This window comes from Podarcis cretensis (genome assembly GCF_951804945.1).
Source record: "Podarcis cretensis genome assembly, chromosome: 14".
Taxonomy (NCBI): Eukaryota; Metazoa; Chordata; class Lepidosauria; order Squamata; family Lacertidae; genus Podarcis; species Podarcis cretensis.
The window spans coordinates 29,947,424-29,968,948 of record NC_137183.1 but is presented as its reverse complement, the minus strand read 5'-3'; the positions used below and the strand labels follow the sequence as shown (position 1 = coordinate 29,968,948).

Below are 21,525 nucleotides of genomic sequence, written 5' to 3'. Positions count from 1 at the left end.
CGCCTCCTCTTTAGCTTCCCGCTGAGGCGAGAACGAGAGAAAGCGAAAGTCGCCTCAGCCGCCGCTTTCCCCGGTTCGCTCTCCGTATTCCTCGCCTTTCTCCCTCTCTCTCTCTCGCTCGCCGGCGGCTGGGCTTCATGGAGGCGCTTCTCCTCGCCCTGCTCCTCGCCCTTGTGCCGCTGCCGGGACGCGCCTCTGACGTGCTCGAGCTCAGCGATGAGGACTTCGACAGCGGCCTGGCCGACCGCAGCGTCGCCCTCGTCGAGTTCTACGCCCCATGGTGGGTCGGAGGGAGAGGAGGCGGGCGGGCGGGCGGGCGGGGAGGGCAACGGGGCCAGAGCGCTCATGGGGGGCGGGGCGGCGAGGCCCCCGCTGCTTCGGCTCTGCGCGCGCAGGAAGAGGAGCGGCACGTTTCTCGTGCGCGCGCCTCCCACAGGTCCATAGACAGACGGTGAGAGGGAGGTTGGCAGGCCGGTGGATCCCTTCGTCGCTGCCGCTGCCTTAACTGGCGCGGAACCGAGAATGGGAAGAGCGAGGGAGGAAAGGAAGGAGGGAGTCCGCCTGCCGATCTGCCTCTCGCCGCTGCCTCTTGTCTGTCAGGCCTGTGGGGGTGAATTCAGCGCATTCCGGACGCGATATCCGCGGAAGCCTCTCCGCGATTCGCCCGGCGCCGTGAAGGGCAGCTGGTTTGGGTTGGTAGCGGCCTCTTTATCGGGCGGGGAAAGCCGCGGTGGCTCCGGCGCTGGTGCCGCAACCGGTTTTGAAACTGCAGCCCCCAGGCTACACCGGGGCAAGTGCCTGCGGAGGGCGGGATCTTGTTGCCGTGGCTGCTCCCGGTTGGCTGCTCCGCTGGGCTGTCACTATCAAGGATTGGCTGTTGGTCCCCTGGGAAGTGCCCGCTACCTTTGCGGAGAAGTTGCAGCCATCAGGGCGTCTTACCGGCAGAAACGGAAGGGTTGGGCGCCTGCTAGCTTCCGGTGGATAGTTGGTTCCTGGGTGAACCGTGGGTGCTGCCCTTGTGAGAACGGCGAAGCCTCCTCGCTCTGTCCGCTTCATGGAGTTGATGGGGCCACTATTAGCTTGTGCTTTTTGCGGGAGCAGGGTGCCCTTGCCAAGCAAGATGGATGATTCATGGTCCCCAGCCATGGCTTCAAGTGTCTCAGTGGTCCTTGATCCAAATGAATCTCAGTGTATACTTGTAATAAAAGCAAAACATAGCCCTTCACAGAACAATAAAAGACAGTTTAGCATAAAATCCCGTGGTACGAAACTTGGTACACAAGGCCAATACTTTGCTGAAGACAATCAGGTTTGATCATTGCCAAAACAGGAATTTGGGAACCATATTTATGCCTCTATGGGTTCTATGATGTGAGAAAGGTGGGATAGAAATTCAAGAAAGTAAATGAAATGCCTACATTTTGTAGGTTTAATGCAAGTATTCATATTTTAGTAAATATCAAATTGTGTATTCATTAATCCTCCTTTTGAATGTGCATCTGGTAGGGGTAATGATTCACTTTAGAGAAAACCACTCAAAATTACAAGCCAGCTAAATGCTAGCCTACTGAAGGCTGACCAGAGATAGGAAGCTGCAGGTCTAAGCCTATGCTGGGTGTATAGAAGAGGAGAATTCCGTTGTCTAGCAACCCACTTGATTTCTGTGTTGAGCACAGAGGAGAGACTGCTTCAGTCTCTTGCTCCATCCCTCCCATCACACTTGCATAGAACTCACAACTGCCATGAGGGAAGGATCTCAGGAAATCAAGAGAGGCAGACAAAAAGAAGGTCAAGAGCCAGCTTCTGTCTAACCTGGCTTGTCCCTGCTATAAGGCCATCAACTACCAGCTATCTTCTGGGAAGGATTCTCATAACTCTCTGTGTTCTACCATATTGCTCATTCTTTTCCCTTGCCCCCATGGATAGTAATGTTAATTGTAGTATGCCTTAAAAGCATTCATCGTCTGGAAGGCAGGATATTAATAATAATCACAATAAATAAATAAATTCTGGTTGTCTGTGCCAGACTAGTACTTGAATACAAGGATGGGCTAATGTGCTTATATCTAGATTATGTCACATTAACCTACTTATTCAAGAGTATTGACTCCTTTAAAACGAATTTAAATTTTAAAACCCTGCACAGTTTTAGTCATTGGTTTTTATCTGACCTGTTGAGATACAAGTGCGATCTTGGGCCAAACAATCCTTGCTGATGAAAGAAAGTGGTATGCCAACCATGCATTGAACTTTTAATCTTATAGGTGTGGACACTGTAAACGCCTTGCTCCTGAGTATGAGTCTGCTGCCACCAGGCTAAAGGGAATAGTGCCACTTGTGAAGGTTAGTTTTGTAATGTGCTACTGCATGAAACTCTGCAGAAAAGGGACCTTTCCATAAGTTAAATTGCTTGACTACTGATAGTGGAGTTGGGAGTCAGTTCTATTGATGCCTGTGTGAATGTGGTGGGGAGTAACGTGGGATAAAAAGCTTTGAATCTATGTCTGCTGTTCTTTTGATCAAAGTCCCTGGAGGTATAGGAAGAGCCTCTGTTGGTGTTAGATGGGAATGTTTGGATGAGGATGTTTGCATGCATCTATGCTGTTGGCAATGTGCAGACTAGATGGTTTTTTTTTTTTAGAGATGTTACCATCCTTTACTGTGGAAAAGGCAAACCCTGCTCACATTCTTTTTAAGGTTGACTGTACAGCAAACTCAAACACCTGCAACAAGTATGGAGTGAGTGGCTATCCAACTCTCAAGATCTTCAGGAACGGGGAGGAGTCTGGTACCTATGATGGTCCAAGAACAGCTGGTAAGGAACTGTAGGCCAGGCTGTGAGTGCTGGAGGAGCTGGTTAATAGTCTGCAGCAGCCCTGGCACAGAGTGGAGAGTTATTGCATGCATATTCTGCTTGTAGACTTCCCAACATCATCTGGTTGGCCTCTGCAAGAACAAGATTCTGGACAATATGGGCCATTGTTCTGATCTAGCTGTAGGGCTTTTCTGATTGAAGCCTTCATTTAAAGGGTATTTGTGTAATGCCTTGTATAGTGCAGTTTTTGAAGACATTGGATGTCCGCAAAGCAGTGCCTACATGCAGCCTGCCACTAACTATGCCAAACTTCTCTCCCAAGATGGAATTGTGAGCCACCTGAAGAAACAGGCTGGGCCAGCCTCAGTTGCTCTCCGCTCTGATACTTTTGAAAAATTCATCAGTGAAAAGGATCCTGCTGTGGTGGGTAAGTAGTGAGGGGTTTTTGGGTGGGGGAGGTGATCAGATTCCCCCCTCCCTGAGCCTTCACATGCTAAGATGTGGAGGGGGATCTCCAGTATTTCTGGAATTAGGCATCATAGACTGCAGGTGTTAGCACAGTATCTCACAGAGCTTTGAAATGGCAGTGCAGAGTTGCCTCTTCTATTCCAGTCTTAAGTGTGGCACCCTGTTAACCTGATCTCAGTAGTAAAAACGTTCAGATAAAAATGTTCTGCAGTGTTGATTTGAGCCACTCCCAGCTTCAAGTATTAGAAGCCGGGGAATGGGTTCCTTGGATGCAATTTGCAGGTTCTTGCATATGGCTCACTGGTTTGGGCAGTCAAGTAATAGCTAAACTGCTTCTTCTACTCTTCTTTCATATGGAGTCCTTTGCCTTTTATGATGTTCTGCAGGTTTCTTCAAGGAGTTGTTTGGTGATGCACATTCAGAGTACATGAAAGCAGCGAGCAACTTGCGAGACCATTACCGCTTTGGGCACACAAGTGATGAGGATCTAGTAAAGAAATATGAGCCAGATGGCGAGTAAGTAGCACATGGGCCTCTATTCTCCTGACTGGTCTACCAAAATATAAGAATATAAGACACAAATTTCAGAAATGCATCTGGGCATAACAGCTCTGGCTGGCTTCCTGTTGCTCCCCACAATGAATTTCTCCCACTTGTATAGCAAGCTGTTTCTGATGGATAGACCACTGGTTCTCTTTGAACTGAGCTTGAGCAATACTCAAACGTGTTCCTAGCAACTGTCTTTGTAAAATAGTGATTGTACTTTCCACGGTCCTATGCAGCATCCCTCCCCCCCCCCCGCCACCAACACTCAAGTCCCTGCTGGGCTGCTTCCTGCTTGTTTTTCCTGCCACCTGAAGGGAGCAGGCAAGTCAGAGCTTGAGGTGCTTGCTGACTGTCATTCAGCTTTTCCTTGGGGAGTTGGTTAAGCAGCTGAGGCACCTGCTAGCAAATGTGGCTGGAAGCCCATGTTGAAAGAACAAGGGAGTCCTGTTTGTGAGCCAAGCCCTAGCAAGAGCACAGCCTGTTGGAGGGTGATGTGTGCTTGGTTCACTGTCAAGTTGCACTGATCAACTTTCCACAGAGGCATTATCCTGTTCCGTCCCCCACACCTGGAAAACAAGTTTGAGGACAACACTGTGCGATACACAGAGGACAAGATCACAACTGGCAAGATCAAGAAGTTCCTTCAGGAGAACATGTAAGTGTATGGCAGCTTCCCTCCTGCCAGTCTAGAGTGAGTGTCTGTGTCTGTGTCCGCAGCGTGAGATCCACATGCTAACATGATTTGGGGGTTCCTTCTGTTCTTTAGCTTTGGCATCTGCCCACACATGACGGAAGACAACAAAGAGCTGATCCAAGGCAAGGACCTGCTGGTGGCTTATTATGACGTAGATTATGAAAAGAATCCCAAGGGCTCCAACTACTGGCGCAACAGGTGAGAACACAGCAAGGACTTCCCTGGGGAAGTGAAATGAGTGAGGTTGGAGAGACCTGCGAGCCACTGATATGTTCTGCCCCCACTGTCACAGGCAATATGTGCCTGACCTGCCAGTTGCTGGGAATCATAGGCAGGGAGATCACTGCTGATGCTGCAATCGGGTCCTGCTTGCTGGCTTCCCACTGGGGCAGTGGTTTTCAACCAGTGTGCCATGGCACTCTGGGGTGCCTTGAATGATGGTCAGGGGTGCCTCCCTCCCTCCTCTGATGCCCTCTCATGTCTCTGCCTCCCAAAGGCTTGTGTGACTGTTTGTTGCAGCATCCTTGGCTACAAGCTCTGCTAGTTGCCAGAAGCTGAGGTGGCCTTGTAGTAAGCAAGCAAGCAAGCAGGTGAGGGAGCCTAGCCAGCCAGTTCACCAGCCCTTGCTGCTGGGAATGAACAGACAAGTCCTAGGCCCCTATGGGGCAGGGGAGGCAGCTCAGAGACCTGCCCAGAGAACTCCAAGAAGAGGAGAGAGGAGAGGAGAGGCTGAGAAAACACTTTGTGAGGTAGGGTATTTGAAAAGAGTGAGAGGCTGCCAGCTCTGCAGGCAAGGGGTGACATAACTGGGCTCCTGAGTCCCACAGGGGTGTCGCAGAAAGAATATAGTTGGTCAAGGGAGCAGTGGACTCAAAAAGGTTGAAAACATCTGCACTGGAGCATCTGGTTGACCACTGAGAGCAGGATACTTTGTCTTAATCCAGTGGACTCGTGTCTGTGCCAGAGGCCATGCCTCTTGTGGCTGCTCTGTAGCCCAAACAGAAGGGCTGCAGCAGTTCCAGCATGCAAACATCCCCCTCCCTAGGAAGAGTGAGGGAAAGAAGCCAGCAATAGTATAAGCTATGGATGTCCCCCATCAGCAGTAAATAACTTATGGAAGGAGACTGGGCAGTGACACTTCTGCCCTTGGCCAATCATTGATCACCTTGGTGGCTCTTTGAGGCTGCTCCAAGCACACTTGATCCTTTAGCTATAGAATTTGGAACTGCTTTGACCTGAACACATTACCACCTCTGCCTGAGCCAGGGTACTTCCAAAATTGGCTCTTAATTAATTAAAATGGTTTGCTTGCCTTCACGCATGCCTTGAAGAAGACAGGTGCACTGTGACTCCTGATTATCTTGGGCTATCACAAAAAAGTTTTGTTATTGCTTCTGCAGAGTGATGAAGGTAGCCCGGAGTTTCCTGGATGCTGGACACAAACTCAACTTTGCTGTTGCTAGTCGGAAGACCTTTGGTCATGAGCTCTCAGAGTTTGGATTGGATGGCTCTACCACCGATGTTCCTCTTGTTGCCATCAGGACAGCTAAGGGAGAGAAATTTGTCATGCAGGAGGAGTTCTCGTAAGTGGAGCATTTGTTTATACTGCAAGGGTGCACACTACTTCTGGGGTGGTCTGGAGTGGGGACATCCCACTGCCTGTTCCTGAGCAATTCTGCACACAAAGCATCATAGGCCAATCCAGGACAGAAAGTCTGGGATTTCTTCTAGTGACTTTAGAAGGGGGGTTACAAGTTGGGGAAGGACTGGTTGAAACAATTCTCTTGTTTGGTTTGCAGCCGTGATGGGAAGGCCCTGGAGAGATTCCTCCAGGATTATTTTGATGGAAACCTGAAGAAATACCTGAAATCTGAGCCCATCCCAGAAAACAATGATGGGCCTGTGAAGGTGGGAGCTGCTGCTTGTTCTGTCTCAAGGGTGGTAGGAGCCTTGGGCCCCTTCAGATGATATTGAACTTCCATCAGCCCTACCCAGCGTTGCCCAAAGATAAGGGATTATGGGAGCAATAGGTCAACAGCAGCTGGAGGGTCCCCTACTTCTAGCTTAAAAAAAACTAATCTCGTAAGAATAACTTGCTCTACGTGGGGCTGCCATTGAGACTGACCCAGAAACTCCAGCGGGTGCAGAATGCTGCGGCGAGACTCCTTATGGGATCCTCGCTGTGGGATCACACTCACCCAGTGCTATACCAGCTGCACTGGCTCCCAGTCAGTTCAAATCAAATTGATGGCAACGATTTGAACTGATTTTATAATGAATTGATTTTAGAATGCTGTATTATTTTGCTGTTGTTAGCTGCTCTGAGCCCGGCTTTGGCTGGGAAGGGTGGGATATAAATAAATTATTATTATTATTATTATTATTATTATTATTATTATTATTAACCCCTCTGTTGTATTTTGGGTCATGTTGCAGCAGGTGACAAGTTATGACTGATGTGCAACATCCCAAAACATTCCATATCAAATTCCAAAATGCCCACAAATTTCTCCACTTTGTTCTAAGTTTCATGCAGTTTAAATAAGATTATTGTACACATTTATTAACTTCAGCTCTTTCTGAGCTATGTCTTGAGCCTGTAGCTTTCCCAGGGTGGCTGATGTTAATAGCTGCTGGGCAGTTTCATCAACAAACATGAAAAAGACAAATTGAAATTACAAGTTGGGTTGAACAAGCCCAAAATTTGAAGTACAAGGAAATCTTAAAGTAGTTATGTTTTCTCTGAATTAAGTTTAAGTTTATATGTCCTTGATGCATACCAAAACTGTTTCTGGACACCTGGAATTCAGGAATTCAATTCATAGATGGGAAACAGGCAGATTTTTATGTGATCTGTATATTGATTGAACTGCTGGGAAAATGAGAAGCTTCCTGCATATTATTCAGCTTGTAATAACACTAAAATTAGGCACAGTGTGTCTTGGGAACCTCCCCTTTTGAGACTGCATGTTCTCCCTCCAGGTGGTTGTGGCTGAGAACTTTGATGAAATTGTGAATGCTGAGGGCAAGGATGTGCTTGTGGAGTTCTATGCGCCTTGGTGTGGCCACTGCAAGAACCTGGAACCCAAATACAAGGAGCTTGGAGAGAAGGTATGCCCAAGGGGCGGGAGGAGGATCTGAGTGCCTGAGTGTCTCTCTCCCTTAATAGAGGTCCCTGTTCATAGGTGACCATAGAGAAGGGATCTTACCTGCAGGGGCCTTGATACTGTGTATTTGAGCAAGGTTCTCCTGGGTGTGGAATAGCCCCTAGGGGACTGGCACTGCTCTGCTATCATGAATTGACTGCTTCTACCAGTGTGAAATTGCTGATTGGATTATCTTTCAACAGCTCAGCAAAGATCCCAACATTATTATAGCCAAGATGGATGCTACAGCCAATGATGTGCCTTCTCCCTATGAAGTGCGAGGGTAAGAGAATTATGCTTGGTAGCCACTGGCTGGTTCTTGCCTGCCCTCTGCTGTCAATGATAGAGTAGCTGTCCTGCAGGCACAGTCTTGGGCCTTTTAGGAGGAGTCCTTTGGGCCCCACCCACACCTACATTGTGTGCTTGCACTATGCCCCCTTGAAGAATGGCTGCTGTATGGAGGCTTATGCATGTAAACACCAGGCATATTTCCTCCAGGGCAGTCATTCAGGATAGCACTGAATGCCCTGCTGAGTGGTCTTTCTTTCTTTGTTGACAGCTTCCCCACAATTTATTTTTCGCCTGCGGGGAGCAAGCAAAGTCCAAAGAAATATGAGGTGAGTTCATGCTTATACCAGGTTCCCTAGAGTAATAATAACCAGCTGCAATGAAGTCTTTTTTCTTTTGCCCATTAATCCTAAAATATGGCAAGTAGCATAAATGATCAAGTGGAATGTGTTGAGGTTGCTGTGTGTGTTAGTGATTGGAACTTAATGCCTTGAGCACTGTTGCACTTTGCCTGACTTGTGTCTTCTTGACAGGGGGGGCGTGAGGTGAACGACTTTGTCAGCTACCTGAAGCGGGAGGCCACTTACCCACCCATTCTACAGGAGGATGAAAAACCCAAGAAGAAGAAGAAGGCGCCCAAGGAGGATCTGTGAGCGGGGAGGGGGGCTTGGTGTCATCATCGCCCTTGTCTGCAGAAGAGCCCATGGCCACTCCTGGAGGTGGGGCCCTGTGGGGCAGTCTAAGCTGTTGGAAAGTGAAGCCACATTGAGCAGAGGGGACCCAGCTGCTGCTGCTGCTGTTCTGTTTAATTTCCTGCCCCCTCATCTCTTAACTGCACTGGCCTTGAATGCCCTGGACTGGCTGATATTTGTGGGTGGGGAGGGAGAGGGTTTGTTTTCTAATTTTTTGTACATTTGAAGAAGTGAATCAATAAATGACCCCCTTAGGCCCCAAGTTGCCTTTCTGTGATGTTGGAAGGGGAAAGACTTCTCCCTGTCTCTTTGTTTCTGGTACTTGGCTAACTTGGGAGGCTGCTCTGCCAGATAACTTTTGTTCCCCATAGAAGTTACTGCATGTTGATTTCAGCTTGGGATAGCCTAGCTCTGCAGAGGGGCCTAAGCAGCATTGTCAAATGAACATGTAGCAGATTGATAACATAACTGATTGATACGAAGTGAAGGGAGATGTCATGTCTGTTTAAACGATCTTCACAAAATGCAATTTTTTTGTATAACTTCTCATGTGGAGAGTCTGAGAGATGTGGTAGGTGCCAAGCTTTAAGCCTGTGTGACAAAGACCTGTCTCTGCAGCCACTAGAAACTTTGAAAACAAAGCAGCATAAGCCAGGCAAGATTAAAGTATTCCTTGAAGAAAAGATTTCTAGCAAAGTTCCTACTGCCTTGGGTGTGAGTGTCTGAACAAATGTTAACTGGAGTTGGACAAGCTAAGTGTTAGCATATTGCGATTGTCCTACCTAAAAATGCAAGACTACCCACACTCCAGTTTTTCCAATTAAGGCACAAGAATATACTTGCTGACTATGAAACAATTCTAAAGCACAGCTTTGTTTCAAGCCAAAGATGGCTACTCTGGTTGTGGATAGCTTGAAGTTACTTTAGGCTGCCACAAACAAGTTGCTACAGAAGGACGGGGAAAGGGGAGCACCCTCACCCTGCTTTAAGTGTTTCTTTTCAAATTGCTTTCAGCTAGCAAGATGTTGCAGAGCAGACTTGGACCAAAACATAAGAGGAATGTACTGTAAGCAGGGCCTGTTCTTAAGCTGTACAAAGCTCACTCCAAGAGCAAGCAGTTGCAGTGAAACACTAGAGCCCCCCTGTGCTTGCTGTGAGGAGTTGCAGGTGATGCTGCCCTCATCATCTCCTCTCGCCACAGCCCCTCTGCCCAGCCGGAGGGACATTCTGCTCAAAGTTTAGGATTTGAGCCTTGATGTGGGAGAGCTTGTGGTGCAGATACTCGCAGTGCCTCTTTTCTTCTTGGTAGTTAGGATACACCTGCAGAGAAGGAAACAGTTCAGCCACCAGGGGGAAAGAAAGCACCCCCTCCCTGATGCCAGCCTGGGTTCCTCACCTTTTTGAAGTGCCTGTATTCTTGCAAAATCTGATCTTCTAGGACCTGTAACCCAAGAGAGCTAGTTCAGCCCAGGACCCAGGCAGGGAAGGTCCCTTCCCTTTTGTTTCCTGAAATGTTGTTACCTTGTACTCCTTGGTTCCTTGCTGCATTCGCCTAAGCCTTGAGCCCAGCTGGGCAAACCTCCTGCTCACACTCCCAATCCTGGCATGGAGGTGGCGGTATGTGGTGTAGTCTGCACTGAAGTCCTCCTGGTAGGCTCGGTACTGCTTTACTGAGCAAATGGGGACATATTTCCTAGTTTCAAAAGACACATTATGTGAGTCAGAAGATGGAAAGGGAGAGCCTCCTCCCTTGGGGAATTTGACCCAAGGTATCAAACACTGTATTGGTTGGGAAGGCCAACAGCAGCTGCCACCTCTCCAATCCATCTCCCACATCAGGAGTAGAACCTTTTTTGGTCCCAAGGACTGTGTTCCAGTATGGACAGTCTTCCAGAAGCTCCATTTGGTCCCTAGGCATGAGATCCCCACACCAAATGTACAACAAGGCTGGGCACCAGTGAAAATTATGCTGGTTCCCAAATGGCTGAGGCCTATGAAAAATGCCCTTGCCTTGTGTGCAGTGCAGCTAAATACTTACAAGTAGTATTTGAGGTTTTCCTCTGAGGTGCTCGCATGGTCTGGGGAGGGAAAAAGGAAAAGCAGAGTCATTATGGTGGCAGCAGTCGCCCTGCAGCCCTGCATTGGACACCAGCATCTCCCACCAGTGTGTGTTGCTCAATGCTTTCCCAGGCTCATTCCATCTGGATATTTTGGTCTACACCTCCCATCAGCCCAACTGCTCTGCAGTCCAAAACACCCGGAAGGTTGGGGAGATTGGGAAGGTGGTTCTAGACAGCTTTTTAGGCCCAAGTTAACAGCACAGGTACCTCCTGGTTTAAACCATTCTGCCAGACTGGGAAGGCTGAGCTTTCCATTTTGCTCAAGGTCAGGAGCAGACTGCAGAGGTTCCAGTTGCCATCATATTTGATGTTTGTGCTGGGAGTGCATCTGCCAGACTCCTCACCTGCCTGCTTCTCCTCTTCCCCTGGCCACTCAACCTCTGGTGCTCTATGACTTCCTGCTTCAGGTTCCTCATCTGAGCTCTGAACCTCTCCTATGATGTCACTGCAATCGGTCTGGGCCCTGCTTTTCACTGCCGCTGCAGGCTGCATTTTGCGTCCCCACCAGCTGCTCTCGGCTCCTGTAAAGTGAGGCCCCTGCCATCTCCTGGATCTTGGCCCAAGTGCAGCTCGGAGAGGTTGTAGTCTCTGAAAAATAATATCCACACTTCACTCTTTCCAGGCACAGTCCACTTTAAAGCACTGTGTCTGAGTATGGCAAATGATAAGCCCTCTCTTACAGTCTAATCTGCCAAGTGGATACTAGGAACAACAGGATAATAATGGTTCCCTCTAGGCAGGAAGACCAACTGAAAACCACCATGCAGTAGCACACACAGGCAGGCAAATGAGAACAGAAATGGAAGACAAGAAAGTCCCCCTCCCCCTGTGCCCACAGGAGCCTGCAATGCCTGGGAATTAGAGAGGCTGCCCAGAGGGGGTGATGCAACCACAGCCTTGCCATGGCATCATCGGCTGTTGCTTGTACTGCTCTGAATTAAAGCACTGTTGCAGGACTCTGAATTAAAGCACCCCCATTGCAGGACTCACCGCTCTTAAAGGACTACCACCTTGAGAAGGGGCAAACTTTTCAGATGGAGGGCTTGGGAAGGGCTTGGCCAAAGCTTGCTGGGCCTCTTTCCTGCAGAAGTGGAAAGAGAACTGTTAAAAACTATGCACCCACACATAAAGAGACAGGATTATGCTAGAGAGGGAGGGGGAGAGAGAGAGAATGAGGACTAAGACCACAAGGATCCCCTATCCCTCCCCAGTAGTCTTAACTCCCAGACTCATTGCTCTACCTGCGCAAGTGCTCAGATGCTTCCTGGTGCTGCTGCAGAGCACCTGTCCAGGCCTCCTTTCTAGGTTGCAGACTGTCTTCTTTCAAGCTGTAACTTCTTTCTGGGGGGCTCAGCTGCCCCATCTGTGGGGTAAAGGGGTGGTGAGGGAGGCTCCAGCAAGGTGAGGAAGCCCAGTGGCCTCTCCCAGACCTACCTCAGCCTGCAACTGTGGCCTCTCCAACAAGCCCAACAGCCTCTTAGCCCTCTGGTCGCTTCCGTCCAGCACCTGCACTGGTGGCCATGGGGGCTCATGGGCTGGGGGACTGCTTTCATTGCCTTTCCCTCTGGGGCTCTCTGAGGCTGCTTTCCTTGGGAGGAGGGCGCCAGTCTCTACAGTGCAGAAAAGCAGAAAGTCAAGGCAAAGGGAGTGAGGGAATAGAGCCAGCCTTGGCTGTCAGTAGCTCAACCCCCTCCCCAGTGCTAATTGCAGAAGACAGTTTCCATTCTTCATCCACAGTGATTGTCTATAGCAACTGAGCTGAAATTTGGATGTTGCACTTCAGATCCACTTATTAAATTTGTATACCACCCTTAATCCAAAGATCTCAAGGTGGTTCACACATGGAAGGATTTCATAAATCCAGGGTAGCTTTATACTAGTTATAAGGTTTTCGTTAAGATACCAAACTAAACTGTTCCATTATGATCACACGTTGGTAAAAACAGTTTGCTAGGTGGTTTTAAAACAAGTTCCACTGCTTCTTAGGATATATACATTCTAGGTTAGAACCAGAGACCTTTGAATGGCAGCGCTCACAAATTGTTCCTTTTAGGAAGTGGGTAGGGGAGAGAGGTGGTGGCAATTTGTGCCAATTCCCCCTTCAGCTCCTATCCAAGAAGCCCTTGCTGCCCCTTGCCCCTCTCTCCTCACCTGGGTTTGGGAACGCAGCTGCTGCCCTATGGCAGGTCGACCTCTCTACCCCCCATCTGGACTGGGAGGCCTCCACAACCATGGAACAGATGGTGATCTTCTCCTGGATGGCTCCTCTACCCTCCAGCCACCTGAGCAAAAAAGAGCAATGTTCAGGGAAGCCTCTCTCCCCCATTCCCACTCTCCCAGGGAAACAGCCTTTGGGCTGGGCCAGCTCACCTGGTACTGGCCTGGCGGACACAATCGAAGCTGGCCTGCGGCTGCTCCTTCATATAGCGTGAGAGGTAGAAGGTGAAGCGGAAAGTCCGTGGGTCACGACGGCCTGCAGTGGCACCACAGGGCACCTTCAGATACTGGACAGCATAGAAAGAGAAGAGGGGGATCTGGTCTGGCCCCTTTGCCTCAGGAGCAGGGCCTGACCCTAGACATGTGGCTGGGGGCTGTTTCTCTGGCTGTGGGGCCTGGCTCTGCCTGGGTGAAAAACACTGGGGCGGTGCATTTCCAGGGGTCAGTCTTGGCCCTGCTTAAGAAGGGAGTGGGCGGGGCTCCCCGTAGAGAGCAGCGAAGGCGCGGCTCCTGCCCGCCCCGTCTCGTTCCCTCTTCCGTTGCTACTAAAGGGGACTTTCAGCCCGAAAAAGAAGCGACTTTCGACGGGGCGGGCTGCCCCGTTCCAGCGCCGAGACAGCAGAGCATTCCGCGGGGAGGACGCCGCAGCCAGGCTCGGTCTGCCGCTCGCGCGAGACTCGTTAGCCGCCTTGCAGAAAGCCGCGGGGAGCTCGTTAGGAAGCAGGCGGCGCCCGCGGCGATAGCAACGGCCACGGCGCCCCTCCGTTGCCCAGCCCCGGCGATGGGACTCGGCAGGACCCCTGCCCAATGCACGGCGCTGGGAAATATCCTTACCCCTTGGCTGCCCTGGAAGGCGATCACGGGACGAGGCGCCGCCACCTGCAGAAAAAAAGCGGGCCGTGAGACCTGTCCTCCCGCCAAGTGACCGGCCGTGCGGCAATCGCCTCCAACCCAGCCCGTTACCTGACACCGCTGGTAGGCGAGCAAGGCCTGGAGGGCCGAGTCGGTCAGTTTCACGTGGAAGAGGCTGAGGCGGGCGCCCCGCGAGCCGGGGCGGTAGGAAAGGCGCCCCGTCGCCTGCCGCGGCATCGCTGGAGTGAGCGGCTGTGGTGGCGCCGCCTGGGCGGGACTTGGGCTCGACGGCGGGGCGGGGCCGCTGCTCCTTGCTCGGCAGCCGCTGCTGCTCCTCAAAGCGGTGCGCGTGCCCAGCCCGGGATGCCTGGCCAGACCGGCCTCCGTTTGGGGCGTGGGGAAGGCCCGGAGCAAGAAGAGACCTCGGAGCTTTAGTCTGCCGTCCCTTCCAGAAGAAGGGCGCCGCCGATTACCCACCAAGTCCCTCAACAGTTTGCCCCGAGGAAGAACGGCCAGTCCGTTATCCAGGTCTTCGGGGGAGCTTCTGCCCATTGTCCCCGGTCCCCCAGACCGGAGATCCCGGGGCTGGGCCTCCCTTTGGGCCCCGGGCCTCGCATATACTCCAAAGCCCCCCGCGGCAGCCGACCCCGGTCGCCTGGCCACGTGCAGCGGGGCCACGTGCTTCTTGGGACTCTCCACTAAGCCTCTTAGAGCCCCGTAGGTCACCGGGCAATAATATGGGGCGGAGAAGCATCCCCTAAGAACCGCTAAGACTGTCGGATGCGCCTCTTCGGTTGAGTGGCTTCCCTCACCCAGAAGACCTTCATAGACGTTTACTTCTGGGCATAGGAGCCAACTCCTAGGCGCCGAGGGGTGTTCAGCCCCCCCCCAATATTTGCGGACGCCGCCCTCCTCCACAGTTGATGTGCACTGCTATTCAAATAGTGTGCATACACCTCATCATGTGATCAAGTTATGCGAGCGGGGCTTACCTGCTCCCCCAATGTTTTATTGAGGTTGGCACTTCTCCTTCTGGGTGGTCTGTTCATACGTGAGAGAATTGCGATGGAGGGCAAAGCCAACTGAGTGTTCTCAGAATCTAGCCTGTCAGGAGATGGGGAGGAACCCATTCATCCAAGAGAGGTCTTCCCTCTTGGAGCAAGTCTTTGGGGCCCCGCGTGGTATAAGAGGAAAACCCCTTTTCCGTCGCGTCTGGGTGAACAGCGGGTTGCTGCTCGCCGCCTCTTCTGTTATAGACGCGAAGGCATTTACTTGGGTTTATTAAGGCAGCCCAAAGGGAGGGGCCCCGCTTGAGATGTGGGAGGGGGCCCTGCTGATCCCTGCTAAACCCAGCCGCAGCCTGACGCCCAGATCCTCCTTGGAAGTAAGCCTGAGCGCAGCTGGGGCGTAGGGGGGCTTACTCTATAATTGAATTACAGGCGCTCAGTGTAGACTGAGGGAAGGAGAGACGGCTAAGCGGCCTCTCGCTTCTGCCGCTGCCGGCCTGCTCCGACCGTCGCATGCAAGGCGGGGAAGCAAATCCCTCGAGATCCTGATGCGCGGCTGCCGGCAAAGCCCCTCGCTCCGGGAAGCCCCTTCCGAGGACGGAGGAGCAGCCCACCATGTTCTTGGTCAAGATGTTTCAGGGCGAGGAGGAGGAGGAAGGTGAAGGGGCGGACGCCAGCCTGGGACCGGTGCTGCTGGAGGGAGGCAGCCCCCATCTTGGACGGAGGGTCCATTTCCTGCTGCCCCACACTATCATCCAGGAGCCCCTGCCCCAGCTTCAGGAGCGAGCCTTTTACCAGCGGCTGGAGCGCTTGCTGGGAGGAGAAAGAGGCGGCTTTGCAGCGCTCTTTGCGGCTGACGGCTGGGAGGACCTCCGAGGTGAGGCCCGGGGCGCAGGGGGCTTTCAGGCCAGGAGATGGAGGGTCCCGCTGCTGCCCAGAGGGCCTTGGAGGCAACAGGGCGGCTCGGACTCTCAGACCCTACATGATCCTCTCTGCTGCCAGTCATTGGGGGACGGGGTGACATCGCTGGCTAACAAGCGCCACAGCCAGAAGCCACTGGGGGCAGGAGATGGTTGCTGGGTTCGCTGCCTCTTAGCCAGAAAGCCCCCTACCCCCGCCTCAGCGACCCAGACCAGGGGCTGCCCTCACATCCATGGGGTTCTAGAGGTGCATCAGAATGAGGAGTGGCTTGACTGATGCCCACCTCAGCACCCCACAGAATGTGTGGTGGTGCATCAAAAGGAATAAGAGGATAAACGAAAGCAGCATAATGCAAATGCTTAAAGTCCTGGGTGACGTGGATTTCGCCCCCCCCCCCAGGCAGGAGAAAAACTGGTGGGTGTGGGGAAGCACATTAAGAACTTCTGATGCCCTCAGCTCTGCCAAGTTTGAGGGGCCCCATTGTTCTATCCCTTCCCCAAAAGTATATTAGTCTAACAGATCGGGAAGGCCAAAGAGAGAAATAAATGTTTTGTTTTCGCGTAGATATCAGTACAGAGAAGGCAAATGAAAACAAACTAGTCTTTTTTTTTTGCATCTGGAGGCCTTCATCACCTGAAGCCCTAAACTGTGGTGTACTTCACCTATGCGTAAATCAGACCCTGGCCCAGGACCATTTGGAGGTAACTGGGCAGGTGGGACACTGCAGTACCTCATGGTGGGGAGAAAGGGCCCCTCCATTTGGCTAGAGCAGGTTGTGTTGTGAGAGAGGGGCTGTAACTTCCTCATCCTCCAGCACTCCCTTGGCCTTCCTTCCTTTGCCCCTGGGCAGTTGGAGTTCCACACACTTCCTCTGCCAAACACCTCCACCTGTAGTTGAACTGATGCTCCTCTTTCCACCCTCCAGAGGACAAGTCCCTACGGAAGCGGCTGGTGAAGAGCAGTCCAGAGGGAGGCAGCTGGCCACAACTGGGCCAAGAGGTTACTGTGAAGATGCTGGGAATCCTGGAGGACCACAGCCTGGTGGAAAAGGACCAAAAGCTCACCTTTGTCCTTGGCCAGGGGGAGGCAATACAGGTGAGGTGTGGGAAGGCTGCAGCCCAGGGGCTCCCTTGTTCCTTCGTGCATTTTCTCCTCCTCTTGATCCTTTCCCCCTTGGCTTTGCCTGGCAGCCTGCCCCACAGGGGCATCCCATTCTCAGCCCCCATTTCTCTCTGTTGCCTGAGCAACTGAATGCCACCAATGGAGGGGAATCCTGGTTGTTCTGCTTCTGTTCTGTTTCAATGGAAAGGACTGGCAGCTTTGCAGCCACCCTCAACCTCATGCTTACAAGACCCTCCCTCTACATAGGATCTCACCTTTTCTACCTGTGTGCCATCATAGCAGTGGCCAATGCAGACCACGTGAGAATGGTTGTTGCTCCCAAGCCAATGTACTCTTGCACATAGTGTTGCTGAGAGGTGTGACAGCAGGATATATGTTTATTTGTGTGTGTGCGTATTGGGGGGGCACTTTGGGTCAGGTCCTTGTTTCCTTTTTCTCTTCCCAGGCTTTGGACCTTGGCGTCATCTCCATGCAGCTTGGTGAAATAGCCCTTTTCCTCGCTGGCCCTGCTTGTGCCTACGGTCACCTGGGCAGGTAGTCATCAGTCTTTGCTCTGCACTGTGACTGGTGGGCAGGGAGGGGGACAACATCTGAGCCCTTGGTGGGGGAAGAGAGCTGTGTGTTCTCAGAGGCCTCTCCTCCTCCTCCTGCAGGGAGCCAGATATTCCGAAAGATGCCACGTTGCTGTACGAGGTGACTCTGCTGCATGTGCAGGACAGCCCGGACCTGTCACTGTTGCCCACCATGGAGCGCCTCAGCCTGGGCAACCAGAAGCGGGAGTGGGGCAACTTCCACTTTGAGCGGGGGGACTACCAGCAGGCCCTGCACTCCTACCAGCAGGCTTTGCATGTCCTCTCCTTGCCAGGGACCGGTGAGGCACTGTTCTGAGGGCTTGGGATGCACTGGGGGATGAAACCCTCCCAACACAGCCATGTGGGTGCGTGTTGGAAACATGGGGTTGGCAAGGGTTCAATTAGAGCTGACCGGCAGCTTGCCTGGAAATAGTGCCGTGAGCCCAAATCTGGGCACTTTGGATGAAAAGGGAGAGGAACCCTGTCCCAGAGGTGCTCTCCTGCAAAGGCACACTTGACCCATCCCTACCGCAGAAGCCCAGTTCTGGGGCTCAGCCCCAGCTGCACTTCATGGCTGGGGGTGACGCTGCACCTATGTGGGTTTCTCTCTAGACTGCCCAAGCCAGGAGGAGGAAGAGGAGCTGCATGACCATCGGGTCAAATGCCTCAACAACTGTGCAGCCGCCCAGCTGAAGCTGAAGCTTTTGGATGAGGCCCTGGCATCCTGCAATGAAGTTATACAGCTTGACCCAGAGAACATCAAGGCACTTTACAGGAAAGGGAAGGTGATGAGGGAAACGCCTCCCAGCCCCTCAGCTGCTCCAGGGCCAGGAGGGAAGAACTTGGCTAGGGAACGGCATGCTGAAGGCTGTACAGCTGGCTGAGATCCAGAGTGGGGTGGGGGGGTGGCAAAGGTCCCTGTTCCACAATATTGACCTAATGCTGTGTCTGGATTGAAGTGGGGGGGGGGGAAAGGGAGTTGTGACCACAAGAGGTCACAGAAGGCATGAAGGAGGGGCAAGGAACAGCTACAGAGAACAGCCAGAGAAAGAGGTGGACAAGGGCAGGCTTCCCCACCCCCACCCAATTCATATACCACCCCATCTCTGTCACTCTCTCTGTGCTATTTAGCTGTTGTCAGAGCGGGGAGAGGACCAGGCAGCCACCGCCGTTCTGAAGAGGGCACTGCAGCTGGAGCCAACTACCAAGGTGAGGCAGCAGGACATGCTAGGGGCAAAGACAGAGGCGGTGGGGAAGGTCCATCTTTGCTGGGCCAGCTTCATCCTCTGCCACTTGCGGCACTTGGGACTGGCATCTCCCCTTTTGCTCAGCTTGCACTGAGATGGCATCATATTCCTACCACTGGTGGGAGGGTGCTCAGGGGGCACTGGAGGTAATCTCCCCCTCTGCCTTCTGAGTGTATTAACCATTTGCTCCCCAGAAGGATTAAAATGACCTTGGCTGTCTCTAGGCTATCCATGCTGAGCTCTCCAAGCTAGCAAGGCGGCAGAGGGGACAGATGGAATGCCCTGGCCCAGGAGGGACCACTCCGGAAGACATGGCAACACCCACCATTGCTCACAGTGCTCAGGTTTGTTATCACGGCCTAGTTAAGGCAAAGGATTGAGCGTCCTTGTCACTTAGCAGGTGCCTTCCAGCCCCTTTATCCTGGGTGCTGCTGCTGCTGCTGCTGGGTTTGGTTCCCAAGACTGTTCCGGTGGCCTTGTGGCAGCTGCCTTTGTGGGCATGTTTTTTGGCCAGTGTGGTGTAGTGGTTAGAGTGCTGACTAGGGCCTGGGAGACCAAGGTTCAAATCCCCACTCAGCCATTAATCTTATTGGATGACCTTTGGCCAGTCACTGCCTCCAAGCCTAATCTACCTTACAGGGCTGTTGTGAGAATAAAATGGGGAGATGTATGCCACCTTGAGCTCCTTGGAGGAAAGGTGGAAAAAATGTAAGGGATAAATAAGAAATTGTGAGGCTGTGAAGGCTCATGTGTCTCCTCACTGCCATCTTTTGCAGACAGATGCTCCTGCTCCCCAGCCAAGCTGAGTGGCTGCTTCTTTTCCTGGGTTAACCCTAGAAAGCCTTGCAGAAATATGAAGTTCCACCTTCTCCAGCAGCAAGGACTTCTGAGGGGTGTCAGGGCCAAATATTTGTTGTGTGTGCCCACTTGTTTCTCCTGGGATGGGGCAGACCTACAGCTGCTATGGAACTGTGTGGCTCTTAAGTCCCAAAAGGAACTCTTCCTCCTCCTCTTTCTCTACCACCACCACCACCAGTGATTGAGAGGTTTGCAAGTGACGTTTATCCAAGAATGAAACATGGCATCCGAAGTCAAGTGGCTGGCTCTCATTGACACCTTTGATGATGATGTTCCCTAAGCGTAATGAAGGAACACCTTTTCATTGTGAAAGGGTGGGAAGTTCCTTTCCAGCTGAAGCTGGATACTCTGAGGCTGGATGTTGCCCTGCAACCCAGCTTGCTGCTTATATTTTCTTCTGTGCTCTATTCATTTCCCTGCCAATCTGCAGGGAAGCCACCTTGGAATACATGTCTCATTCAACCCAAAGACTGGCTTGTTCCTAGTGTTGAACTGAGGAGGAGAACAAATTCCAGGGTGTGGACAGACATACAGCTCCCTGCACGGACTGGCAAAGGGTTTGCTGCTGCTATTGTGGGGTGGGACGCTCTGCTTCTGGCATGATTATTCTCCCTTTTCTAAAAACAGACAAACATCACTCTTACTGTGTTGTGTTCTTCTCCCATACCTCTTTGAAACACAAGTCTGGGCAAAGGAGGGGCTTCATGACTGTCACAAGGGCCAGCCAGGCAGCACTTTGCAGTTTGGCTGAAAAGAGTGAAAATTGGTTTTATGGAGAGCAGCCTTGTCCCCCCTCAGGATGTACATCTATGTGCACCATAAGGGCCAAGTACTTCAAGGGTTCCTTATTGCTCTGACGATCCACCAAGGGCCATTCTGATATCCCAGTTGCCTCATTTTCCTTGGCAGCCTTCTTCTTCTTGCTGCTGAAATTGCCTGTGTTCTATCCGCACACACAATATTTACCACCAGTCACCATCACCTCTCTTGTGGCAGCTTCACTCATGAGCTGTAGCCGGTCAAGTACAGAGAGGGTCCTCCTTCTTCAGTAGGAGAATAGGAATAACTTCTCTTCTGTCCTAAAAGTATATTCTAAATTGTAGAAGGCAGATAACCTCTGAGCAACTGGATTTTCATAGAGGGTTATGTGTGTACTTGCAGTTTCAATTAGGAAGAACATTTCCCACCTCCATCTAAGAACTATCAGGAGGACTCTCTTGTGGCCTGGTTTTTCAGGTAGGAACACCTTTAGGTACTGGGTCACCCCAATAGTGAGTTCATGGAAGGGATGTAGGCTACAGAGCAACTCAACTACTCTATTTTGGGTGCTTGGCCTAAAAGCGTCCAGTCTCTGTTGAAGATGGGACAAAGGAACAGCTTCAGCCTCATAGCAACAGGCATGTCTGGGTGAAAGGGAGCCTAGCAGAGGCCATGGTGCTCAAATGTAGTGAGCAGCCTTCTTTGAAGCAGTCAGGAGTTCCACAGGTGGGCAGTCAAGAAAGAGCATTGCCTGCAGGAGGAAGTCTTCCTGGTGTTGCTGCTGAGGGCAAAGAGCTGGCGATGTCCCCTCAAAAGAAGAATGGTTGCAGAAACTAATGGAATATGCAGAAATGGCAAAACTTATTGGAAGAATAAGAAATCAAGATAACAAAGTCTTTAAGGGGGAATGAAAATCATTTATTGAATATTTACAAACTCATTGTAAACAAATTAAAACATTAGCAGGATTAATGTAAAAATGCAGTATTGAAAACATAAATGAAATGGATGGAAATAAAATATAAAATAGAGTTAGATTCGGGTATGCAGGAAAATAGAGTAAATATAAGGAAGAGAGAAAGAGGGGGTGGGAAGTCAAAATATATGTAAAGATGATTCTGTTTGAAATGTTTGTCATAAATGAAAATTCTATATATATATAGAGAGAGAGAGGGAGCTGGGGAGCTGGTTCCTGAGGAAG

General features: G+C 51.4%; 3 protein-coding genes across 4 annotated transcripts; 2 read left to right on the top strand and 1 right to left on the bottom strand.

Moving 5' to 3' along the window:
- PDIA3 (protein disulfide isomerase family A member 3) lies at nucleotides 1-8,911 on the top strand. The gene is made up of 13 exons (XM_079952688.1): nucleotides 1-280; nucleotides 2,265-2,343; nucleotides 2,698-2,815; nucleotides 3,138-3,242; nucleotides 3,670-3,799; nucleotides 4,368-4,484; nucleotides 4,596-4,721; nucleotides 5,924-6,106; nucleotides 6,323-6,431; nucleotides 7,506-7,634; nucleotides 7,873-7,952; nucleotides 8,229-8,286; nucleotides 8,491-8,911. The coding sequence occupies exons 1-13, from the start codon at nucleotides 138-140 to the stop codon at nucleotides 8,608-8,610; spliced, it is 1,497 nt and encodes a 498-aa protein (XP_079808814.1). The 5' UTR covers nucleotides 1-137; the 3' UTR covers nucleotides 8,611-8,911.
- On the bottom strand, nucleotides 8,825-14,390 carry ELL3 (elongation factor for RNA polymerase II 3; the record flags this gene model as incomplete). Its single annotated transcript, XM_079952874.1, has 12 exons — nucleotides 8,825-9,969; nucleotides 10,046-10,090; nucleotides 10,171-10,342; nucleotides 10,688-10,727; nucleotides 11,114-11,357; nucleotides 11,760-11,850; nucleotides 12,011-12,132; nucleotides 12,204-12,379; nucleotides 12,921-13,051; nucleotides 13,140-13,273; nucleotides 13,821-13,865; nucleotides 13,950-14,390. 12 exons carry the CDS (start codon nucleotides 14,388-14,390, stop codon nucleotides 9,832-9,834), a joined length of 1,779 nt encoding a protein of 592 aa, XP_079809000.1. The 3' UTR covers nucleotides 8,825-9,831.
- An 887-nt stretch (nucleotides 14,391-15,277) lies between these two features.
- Nucleotides 15,278-21,179, top strand: LOC307202588 (peptidyl-prolyl cis-trans isomerase FKBP8-like). 2 transcript variants are annotated; one of them, XM_079952689.1, is made up of 8 exons: nucleotides 15,278-15,722; nucleotides 16,692-16,861; nucleotides 17,334-17,422; nucleotides 17,542-17,759; nucleotides 18,073-18,245; nucleotides 18,592-18,669; nucleotides 18,932-19,051; nucleotides 19,484-21,179. In XM_079952689.1, the coding sequence occupies exons 1-8, from the start codon at nucleotides 15,461-15,463 to the stop codon at nucleotides 19,511-19,513; spliced, it is 1,140 nt and encodes a 379-aa protein (XP_079808815.1). In that variant the 5' UTR covers nucleotides 15,278-15,460; the 3' UTR covers nucleotides 19,514-21,179. The 2 variants fall into 2 exon arrangements, with proteins under 2 accessions (XP_079808815.1, XP_079808816.1); XM_079952690.1 differs by lacking the exon at nucleotides 15,278-15,722 and adding an exon at nucleotides 16,277-16,467.
- The last annotated feature ends 346 nt before the right edge of the window (nucleotides 21,180-21,525 follow it).

Coding starts and splice junctions, on each gene's coding strand:
- PDIA3 (XM_079952688.1), top strand. CDS start 138: ATGGAGGCGCTTCTCCTCGCCCTGCTCCTCGCCCTTGTGCCGCTGCCG. Junction 281..2,264: donor GTCGAGTTCTACGCCCCATG/GTGGGTCGGAGG, acceptor TTAATCTTATAG/GTGTGGACACTGTAAACGCC. Junction 2,816..3,137: donor TGATGGTCCAAGAACAGCTG/GTAAGGAACTGT, acceptor TTCTCTCCCAAG/ATGGAATTGTGAGCCACCTG.
- LOC307202588 (XM_079952689.1), top strand. CDS start 15,461: ATGTTCTTGGTCAAGATGTTTCAGGGCGAGGAGGAGGAGGAAGGTGAA. Junction 16,862..17,333: donor GCCAGGGGGAGGCAATACAG/GTGAGGTGTGGG, acceptor TTCTCTTCCCAG/GCTTTGGACCTTGGCGTCAT. Junction 18,246..18,591: donor CACTTTACAGGAAAGGGAAG/GTGATGAGGGAA, acceptor TGTGCTATTTAG/CTGTTGTCAGAGCGGGGAGA.